A 10,107-nucleotide genomic window follows, 5' to 3' on the forward strand; every position below is an offset into this window, starting at 1 on the left:
ACATACATAGTAATACATTATATTGAATACATAATAAGTATTTTGATATCTCTATATTCGGTGTTTTTTTCCCTCCTTCTTCTTCTTGTTTTATTGGTCGTTGGGACACAGATTGCAATACCGCCACCCACCAATCTGAAAGGTGCACTCTCGCGATGTCTTTGGGGCTATAAGAACAGTGGGACATCCGACCCCATCTTTTATCCGTCTCCGCGCCATTCCACGTTCTTCCATCTTTACATACAGTCTTTGTCTCCCATCCTCTCTCTGGCAATCAGGGCAGTGTACGTTCATGTTTTTTGGGGGGATGGCTTTGATATTTTTTAAGGTTACTTTCAAAATCTTACTCTTGCTGGTTTCTCAAAAGTTGCAAACACCAACTTTAATTTGCAAATGTATGCCCTTCTGCAGCAAAGAGAATCTGTTGAAATAGGAAGGTGATTTGGGTCATTTACAGGACACTGACTCCTGTTGTGAATAATCAGCCTGATTGACAGGACAGATGATCAGTGGGGTGGAGTTTTTTCCGCCATTATTATTTTTGGGATTGAAATATGGGTAGAGTTTCTCAGTGAAGTTACCAGTGTAGGAGAAGATGAGAGCTGGAGCTTCTACGTCATAAAAAGAGACCACGCCCTCCTCATAATCCACAAACACTCCCACCTTTTGAAGCTTCGACTTTAAACTCAGACAGACTGTAAAGTCACTAAGAGCTTTGTACTCGTCTTCATTCGTCAAGCATATATTCCACACGCCAAACATAGGGCAAAATGTAACTTTGCTCTTCCTATTGATAGACTCTCTCAAAACTCCCAGAATCCAATCAGTCTTCCCTTTAACTTGAACCTCGTAGTAAAACCTTCCTGAAGAGAAACTCTGCTTTCCTAACACACCGCAAGATGTTGTTATTCTCTTTGGGCTGTTTGGAAGACACTGATTAACATCCCCGTGACTGACTTGCTTCCCATCATCAGACAGGATGAGTTTTGGATGTGCTGTTTCTGGATCAAGAGTCACATCCACCGAGTACTGCCGGGCCATCTTTAGTTCAGCATCAGCACACAGAGTCCTCATCTCTTGGACGAGTGTCTCTTCCAGCTGAGTCACACCTTCCCTCAGAGTCCCCTTACATGATGACTGAACTCTGACCTCCGTCCAGTCTTTGGTGGGCGGAGCAGGCTTCAAGGATGAGAAGCTTTGGAGGAACTGGAGGTGGTCTTCATTGCGTGAGAGCTGCTCCACCTCAGCGCTTCTTTTCTCCAGCTCAGAGATTTCCTCCTCCAGCTCTTTGATGAAGCTTTCAGCCTGGTTCTCTGTTGTTTTTTGCTTCTCTTCAATCACGTCAATGAGCTCGGCCAGACGTCTCTCAACAGACTGGACCAGCGTGGTGAAGACCTGCACACTGGTTGCTGTCTCTCGATCTGCATCTTCTTTGCTGACCCTCACAGACTCTTTGATCTGCTCAATCTTCAGTCGTCTCTTCTGGATCATCTGCTGAACTTCAGCTTCTGTCTTTCCCAGCTCAGCTTTCTTTACTTCGTATTCTTCTCTTAGAGAAACAATGCGATGAAACTTGTGTTCTGACTCAGTACAGAACCGACACACACATAACTGGTCGGTCTTACAGAACTGCTCCAGAGGTCTCTGGTGCTTCTTACACATCCTGCCTTCCAGGTTCTCCACAGGATCGATCAGCTCGTGTCTCTTTAGGGCTGGGACACTGCGATGAAGCTCCAGGTGAGTCTCACAGTAGGACACCAGACACACCAGGCAGGACTTCAGGGCCTCCTGTTTGGTCTCAGTGCAGACGTCACAGAGAACTTCTCCTGTGTTGGTGCGTTGTTTCCCTGAGCTGCTGCTGGTTTCCTTTGGAAGTGACTGTCTGAACTGAGCAGCCATCTCAGATATAAAAGTGTTGACCCGCAGATCAGGTTTTTTCTCAAAAAGCTCTTTGCACAAGGGACACTGACACAGGACGTTAATGTTCCAGTGCTCAGTGATGCAGGCCTTGCAGAAGTTGTGTCCACATGGTATGGTGACTGGATCAGTGAACACATCCAGACAGATGGAGCACAGAAACTGATCTTCAGAGAGCAGACTGCTTGCTGTTGCCATGTCTAAAACAGAAAGACATATGTCTTATATATCAGCAAAAGTTTCATTGAAACAAGTATTTATGCTGAAAATCACATATCAAGTACAATCAGACAATAATTCAGTATTATTGTACTGTTAAGTTGCTCAATGTTTTGTGGGTCGATATTCTGTCAAACTGAAACGGACATCTTGGAGGCAGATTATGGTATTTAAAAAGCGGGGCCATATTTAACATATTTTGGGATCTAAACGAATAAAAAAGTACAATAAATTTTGAAATAATTTCAACAGACTTCTTCCAGCGGCCACAAAATGTGTTGTAATGTCTTTAAAGAAAAGCCTAGGCAAACGTGGCAGATCAAAGTGCATTCACAAAAAATGCTTATTTTTGCCACTGACAGGCTCAGGTTGTTATACAGAGTGTCTGACAACATTACAGACAGCGTTTCACTCTCTTAAAGCACCGTTGTATTTGTGCGGGTATTCCCCACTTCCTGTTAATTCCCTCTGATTATCGGTTTAAATATAATGATTTTCATCGACTGTACTCACTGTTTTACGCAGAAGGTCCGTTTTTCTCGTCGACCTGAAGGCCGAAGTTGTTTTTCTTGTTGAGGGAGAAGCTTATCTGGACTTTGACTTACTTTAAGTTTCATTTCCTGTAAAATGTGACTGAGTAGGCTGATAAGCTTTTTGATGGCAGGCGTGGTTAAATATGTAAACATCCCTTATCCATAATATCCATAAAACGAGAGTTACGTGTGTAACTGCGGATCTATGAATACTGGATGACCGCCAGAGGTTGTGCTTTTAGCACTGAATGACACCCTATTACGCATGCACAGGTTGAGTAGCCATACCAACCTATATATATATATATATATACATATATTTATGTATATATATATATATATACATATATTTATGTATATATATATATATATATACATATATTTATGTATATACAGTCATTGACGAAAGTCTTGTCGCATAAGGATATAGTAACTTAAAATGGCATATAATTGATTTTCAATCAATCAATTGTTACAATAAATGGTTCATTTTAATGTCAAGGGCTTTCACATTAATAACTGGGTGCAAAATTAAACTGTCAAAAAGTGTCCTGATGTTCACAGCTTGGTAAAGCCCATAACATCTGTTTTTCCAAGGACAAAAGTCTTGTCGTGTCTTTAAATGATTCAACCAATCACAGATTAGAGCTTCACCTGTGACAAATACTGTAATTAACACATTCCCAGTTGTGTATAAAAAGAACCCCAGCACACCAGACCTTCATGTGAAGTGCAACCTGACCTCTGACAACATGCCAAAGATTTAACCACTGACCAAAGTGCTGATCATCAAGAGCCTGAAGACCAAGTCTGCTGCTGAGGTGGCAGACATCTTTAATGTATCCAAACTTCAAGTGGAGAGGATAAGAAAAAGATTGGAAGAAACTGGTGGCGTTCATGACAAGCCCAGGTTAGGCAGAACACGTAAGACAACTGTTCGAGAGGACCGTTTGTTGCTTGGACAGTCCAGGGCCAGCCCTTTTTCAACTGCAGCGGAGCTACATGAGAAATGGTCAACAGAACCCCCGTATCAACAAGAACAGTTTGTCGAATTCTCTCACGCAGTGGTCTCCATGGAAGAATTAGTGCTCAGAAACCAGCATTAAACAGAAGACAACAAAAAAATTGTGTTGCATTTGCCAAGGCCCACAGCTTGCAGAAAGGATGGACAGAGGAAAAGTGGCAGAAGGTTGATTTTTCTGATGAATTATCTGTTGAACTGCATCCCAATCGCCGCAAATACTGCAGAAGACCTGTGGGAACCCGCATGGACCCAAGATTCACCCAGAAAACAGTCAAGTTTGGTGGAGGAAAAACCATGGTTTGGGGCTACATCCAGTATGGGGTTGTGCGAGAGATCCGCAGAGTGGATGGCAACATCAACAGCCTAAAATATCAAGAAATTCTTGCTGCCCATTACATTCCAAACCACAAGAGAGGGCAAACTCTGCAGCAGGATGGTGCTCCTTCTCATACTTCAGCCTCAACATTGAAGTTCCTGAAAGCGAAGAAGGTCAAGGTGCTCCAGGATTGGCCAGCCCAGTCACTTATTTGAGTCGTTGCCAAGACGTATGGATGCAGTCCTCCAAGCTCACGGGAGTCATACAAGATATGAATTCTTTTTTCCAAGGCACCATGACTTTATGTTCTGATGTTATTGTAGCATGTTTGTGTATTCAAAATAAAGTATATGTTTAATTTCTACATTATTTTTGTATGCGACAAGACTTTTGTCCAAGCAAAATCTGACCTTTCTGTCCTAATTAAATGAAAAAACTCAATGAATGATAAAAAACTTTATTCTGGTATAATAAGCATAATTTAGAGGGCTTTGCCTTTCATATAAGCCATTTCTGATTCCAATTGATCAACTACAATTAAAGTTGCTATTTGTTGTTCCTACAGCTTGGATAAGCGACAAGACTTTTGTCAGGGACTGTAGATATATATATATTGTATATATGTATATATATATATAAAAGGCACAAGTCTAGAAGTTACACACCAAACTATTAATTAGTTAAAACATTTTTTCACTGCAGATATTTTAATTTGGAAATTAGTGATAATCTCCATAATTCATAAGTGTGAAAAAATTGAATTGCTTATGATTACATGTTCTAATTTTTTTATAAATATATACTTTTTTCATAAATTGATCTTCTTAGTCTTTTACAGATTTATTCTCATTTCTGTCTCGTTTAATATCATAAAGTATACATTTTTTATTACTTCTTATTATCACTGCAAATACAACATTTTCTGCTTACCTATGAAAATATCTTGTCGTACTTCTGTTCTTATTCTGTTCGGCACTATCTGTTTACATTTAACTTAATGTACACTTTATATTGTAAATTTCACATATTTGAGTCGTTATTTATTACTCTTGTTTTCTTCTGTGATTTTGGAGCAATCTGGCTCTAGAATTTTCTTCAGGATGAATAAAATTCTATCTGAGCTTATTTTGTATCTATATTCTAAATAGATATACATTACATATTATAACTTTTACATCAAAACAAAAATGTGATTAAGATTCAGAAAATAGAAAAATACGGGTCCATTGGGTGTAATATTTACAAACTTTATTTATTTTCATTAAAAAATGACATAAAAAAACATTTCACTGGTAAATGTCATTGAATAACAGAAGAGATCACTTTCCTCTATGGAAGAGTTTGAGATCAAAATGAAATGATCAGAACTCCAAAATCAATAACCAGTCAAATAAAAAGCAACCAACAAATTGTCAAATTATCTTTAAACAATTATGACAGTAAATCCCCAAACTTCATCACTATGAAACAAAACACAAAAAGACACCAAAGTATAGTAAGTATAAGTCTAAAGGAACATGAGAGTTGTGAAATGATGGAATAAAAATAATAAACTTTATGTTCCTTTTTATATAATAAACACAAAGTACAATAAGGAGAGTAAATGCACATGAGATCATCATCAGTGTAAAATGTAAAGTTCTTAATAAAACAACGAAGAAGGTAAATTTAGTTGTGAAATCATACAACAAATTAATTTTACAAACTGACTATTAATAACTGCATCTTTTTTATGATTACAAAGTTTTCACTAAACAGTTTTGATTTTATTTTACCATTTTTATTTTGTGAAAGGAATCTTTCTTTAGTTATTTTTACGACATACAGCTGCTTTAACCTCAGTGGCACTCACTTGATATGACATGTTTTGATGCCTCCTCATCCTTCATGATCTGACAAGAGAAAAATCTTTACATCTTTAAAAGTTGTGAGAAGTGTAAATAATGATAAGACTTTATCATAGTTAAGATTATCAGCTAATTAACATATTTTTACATGTTTATCTGTACTGTATGTTTGTGTTTTCATGATATATTTACATGTATGTATAATAATTTTAGCTCACAAAGACGTCCAGACTTTAGAAATGGACTCCCAGCACCAGACTGCATCAGTGAAACCACACAGGCTTTACTGAGGATATTCAGTTGGTCTCTGGCGCCCCCTGGTGGAGCATAACAAAATGTGTACTAACCTTTTGGATGATAAACATCCTACAAAGAATTCAATGTTTGTATGAAATTACTTAATTCTGAAGCAGGCAAGTTACTTAGAAGCATTTTTGATATATTACTGCTTTTAAAACAAGCTGACAATTCCTGTATCTTTGGCTTTAACAAGCCTAAAAAATTCCAACCAAACATTTGGAATTATGTGGGGTCAGATGTGGGCGGAGCTGGACATCAGATGGGCGGGGTCAGACCTGTATGGATATCATGACACCATCTGCTGGATGAGCGCAAGAAGGCAACAGATTCTTCTCCGTCAGTCAGGATGGTAGGTTGTCTGACCCTTCGATTCCACAGGATCTGTCTCCGGCGCGCTCCGTGTGCGCCGCGACCTCCAGAGTCGATCGCGCCCATTCAAATCAATGATAGTGATTCCACAGCATGCGCCGCGGTCCGTCTCCGGCGCGTCCCAGAAACGTGTCTCCGCTTTGCTCCGCTACAGATACGCGCCGGGTCTATCTCGGGTCAAGCTCAACAGAGCAGATCGTTCCAAACAGGAAGTCACACACGAAAGCAGCATACAACATCCGGTCATTTCAAAATAAAACACCATGTTCAGACCGGTACAGACTCCCGCTTTTTCTGTTTATTTTAAGATCAACACGCTGAAATCTCGTAAAAAAGAACACTTTTAATTAAGTAGTGTACTCAGCCATGGTAGAAGCACAAAAATCACGGAATGATCTCCAAATGAGCAGATAATCAACCTCGGATGTGCAAACTGAACTGTAGTTTGTGTGTCGCTCTGCTAACATTGATGTTATTGTGTGATTCTCGTGCGATAATGTAGTTCTCCCCCGATCTTGTGATCTCGCTAATCCAGCTGCTTGGGCCAGCGCTGCGCTGCGCTGCGGACCAGACACGCTTCCTGTGGGCGAAGGCTTGCGCCGCTGACGGACCAGAAACGCGGCGCAGACGGAAAGCGCCGGAGACGGATCCTGTGGGATCGAGGGGTGAGGCTGATTCACATCAAGGAAATAAATGGATCGTTACCTCTCAAATGAAATATTCAAGTCAAATGACCCTAAACAACAACAGCACAAGAAAACATAATTTTTCTGACCTTCCATCTTTCCTTTCCATGGTTAAATACTTTGATTTAACACATACATAGTAATACATTATATTGAATACATAATAAGTATTTTGATATCTCTATATTCGGTGTTTTTTTCCCTCCTTCTTCTTCTTGTTTTATTGGTCGTTGGGACACAGATTGCAATACCGCCACCCACCAATCTGAAAGGTGCACTCTCGCGATGTCTTTGGGGCTATAAGAACAGTGGGACATCCGACCCCATCTTTTATCCGTCTCCGCGCCATTCCACGTTCTTCCATCTTTACATACAGTCTTTGTCTCCCATCCTCTCTCTGGCAATCAGGGCAGTGTACGTTCATGTTTTTTGGGGGGATGGCTTTAATGTTTTTTAAGGTTTCTTTCAAAATCTTACTCTTGCTGGTTTCTCAAAAGTTGCAAACACCAACTTTAATTTGCAAATGTATGCCCTTCTGCAGCAAAGAGAATCTGTTGAAATAGGAAGGTGATTTGGGTCATTTACAGGACGCTGACTCCTGTTGTGAATAATCAGCCTGATTGACAGGACAGATGATCAGTGGGGTGGAGTTTTTTCCGCCATTATTATTTTTGGGATTGAAATATGGGTAGAGTTTCTCAGTGAAGTTACCAGTGTAGGAGAAGATGAGAGCTGGAGCTTCTACGTCATAAAAAGAGACCACACCCTCCTCATAATCCACAAACACTCCCACCTTTTGAGGCTTCGACTTTAAACTCAGACAGACTGTAAAGTCACTAAGAGCTTTGTACTCGTCTTCATTCGTCAAGCATATATTCCACACGCCAAACATAGGGCAAAATGTAACTTTGCTCTTCCTATTGATAGACTCTCTCAAAACTCCCAGAATCCAATCAGTCTTCCCTTTAACTTGAACCTCGTAGTAAAACCTTCCTGAAGAGAAACTCTGCTTTCCTAACACACCGCAAGATGTTGTTATTCTCTTTGGGCTGTTTGGAAGACACTGATTAACATCCCCGTGACTGACTTGCTTCCCATCATCAGACAGGATGAGTTTTGGATGTGCTGTTTCTGGATCAAGAGTCACCTCCACCGAGTACTGCCGGGCCATCTTTAGTTCAGCATCAGCACACAGCGTCCTCATCTCTTGGATGAGTGTCTCTTCCAGCTGAGTCACACCTTCCCTCAGAGTCCCCTTACATGATGACTGAACTCTGACCTTCGTCCAGTCTTTGGTGGGCGGAGCAGGCTTCAAGGATGAGAAGCTTTGGAGGAACTGGAGGTGGTCTTCATTGCGTGAGAGCTGCTCCACCTCAGCGCTTCTTTTCTCCAGCTCAGAGATTTCCTCCTCCAGCTCTTTGATGAAGCTTTCAGCCTGGTTCTCTGTTGTTTTTTGCTTCTCTTCAATCACGTCAATGAGCTCGGCCAGACGTCTCTCAACAGACTGGACCAGCGTGGTGAAGACCTGCACACTGGTTGCTGTCTCTCGGTCTGCATCTTCTTTGCTGACCCTCACAGACTCTTTGATCTGCTCAATCTTCAGTCGTCTCTTCTGGATCATCTGCTGAACTTCAGCTTCTGTCTTTCCCAGCTCAGCTTTCTTTACTTCGTATTCTTCTCTTAGAGAAACAATGCGATGAAACTTGTGTTCTGACTCAGTACAGAACTGACACACACATAACTGGTCGGTCTTACAGAACTGCTCCAGAGGTCTCTGGTGCTTCTTACACATCCTGCCTTCCAGGTTCTCCACAGGATCGATCAGCTTGTGTCTCTTTAGGGCTGGGACACTGCGATGAAGCTCCAGGTGAGTCTCACAGTAGGACACCAGACACACCAGGCAGGACTTCAGGGCCTCCTGTTTGGTCTCAGTGCAGACGTCACAGAGAACTTCTCCTGCGTTGGTGCGTTGTTTCCCTGAGCTGCTGCTGGTTTCCTTTGGAAATGACTGTCTGAACTGAGCAGCCATCTCAGATATAAAAGTGTTGACCCGCAGATCAGGTTTTTTCTCAAAAAGCTCTTTGCACAAGGGACACTGACACGGGACGTTAATGTTCCAGTGCTCAGTGATGCAGGCCTTGCAGAAGTTGTGTCCACATGGTATGGTGACTGGATCAGTGAACACATCCAGACAGATGGAGCACAGAAACTGATCTTCAGAGAGCAGACTGCTTGCTGTTGCCATGTCTAAAACAGAAAGACATGTATCAGATATCAGCAATAGTTGAATTAAAACAAGCATATGCTGAAAATCAAATACCAAGTAGAATCAGCCAATAATTCAGTATTATTGTACTGTTAAGTTGCTCGACAACTTGGATCCATATTCTTTGGAACTGCAATAGAGGCAAATTCTGGTATTTTCAAATGTGGGCCATTTTTAACAAATGTTGGAGTCTAAACGACTACATGGTACAATAAGTTTTGGAATTACTCCAGCAAATTCAGTCAGTGGCCACAAAATTTGCTGTCATGGATTCAAATAAAAAAGTTCTGGACAACTGGCAGAGAGACGCTCCTGGTTGAATGACATTTCACCAGGAGGCCCCTAAGCCTGTACACATGAGATATGGTATCGACAACCCAGTTCAAAAGCCTCTGTTTAGACAAAGCACAACCCTTCCTGGGTCCTCTATAACGGACAAACAGTGCATTAGACTTTAGACCCAGCTGACACATCTATGTACTGTCCCAGAGCCCGCACTGGATAAAGCAGCCTGACATTAGGAAGGTGTTCCTCTGCCTCACGCTGTGGTGTGAAAGCTGCTAAATTGATCAGCTGATTAATATAAAAGGCTAAGAGCCTTTTAGGAAAAAAGGAGGGGTTAGGCCACAT

At 41.0% G+C, this 10,107-nt stretch overlaps 1 protein-coding gene across 1 annotated transcript; it reads right to left on the reverse strand.

Moving 5' to 3' along the window:
* Positions 1–447: 447 nt before the first annotated feature.
* LOC138599885 (uncharacterized) lies at positions 448–9,456 on the reverse strand. Its single transcript, XM_069671640.1, has 2 exons — positions 7,797–9,456; positions 448–2,117 (listed from the first exon to the last, which is right to left on the reverse strand). The coding sequence occupies exons 1-2, from the start codon at positions 9,454–9,456 to the stop codon at positions 448–450; spliced, it is 3,330 nt and encodes a 1,109-aa protein (XP_069527741.1).
* Positions 9,457–10,107: the final 651 nt, after the last annotated feature.

The sequence above is a fragment of the Semicossyphus pulcher genome, unplaced genomic scaffold (genome assembly GCF_022749685.1).
Source record: "Semicossyphus pulcher isolate SPU_LCO1_2020_fin unplaced genomic scaffold, fSemPul1.0.p SCAF_20, whole genome shotgun sequence".
NCBI lineage: Eukaryota > Metazoa > Chordata > Actinopteri > Labriformes > Labridae > Semicossyphus > Semicossyphus pulcher.

What these genes read in the sequence shown, in the direction of transcription:
- LOC138599885 (XM_069671640.1), bottom strand. Translation starts at nt 9,456, where the DNA reads ATGGCAACAGCAAGCAGTCTGCTCTCTGAAGATCAGTTTCTGTGCTCC. An exon ending in ACAACAGGAGTCAGCGTCCT is followed by an intron (nt 2,118 to 7,796) that starts GTAAATGACCCA and finishes TTTCTGTTTTAG; the next exon opens with ACATGGCAACAGCAAGCAGT.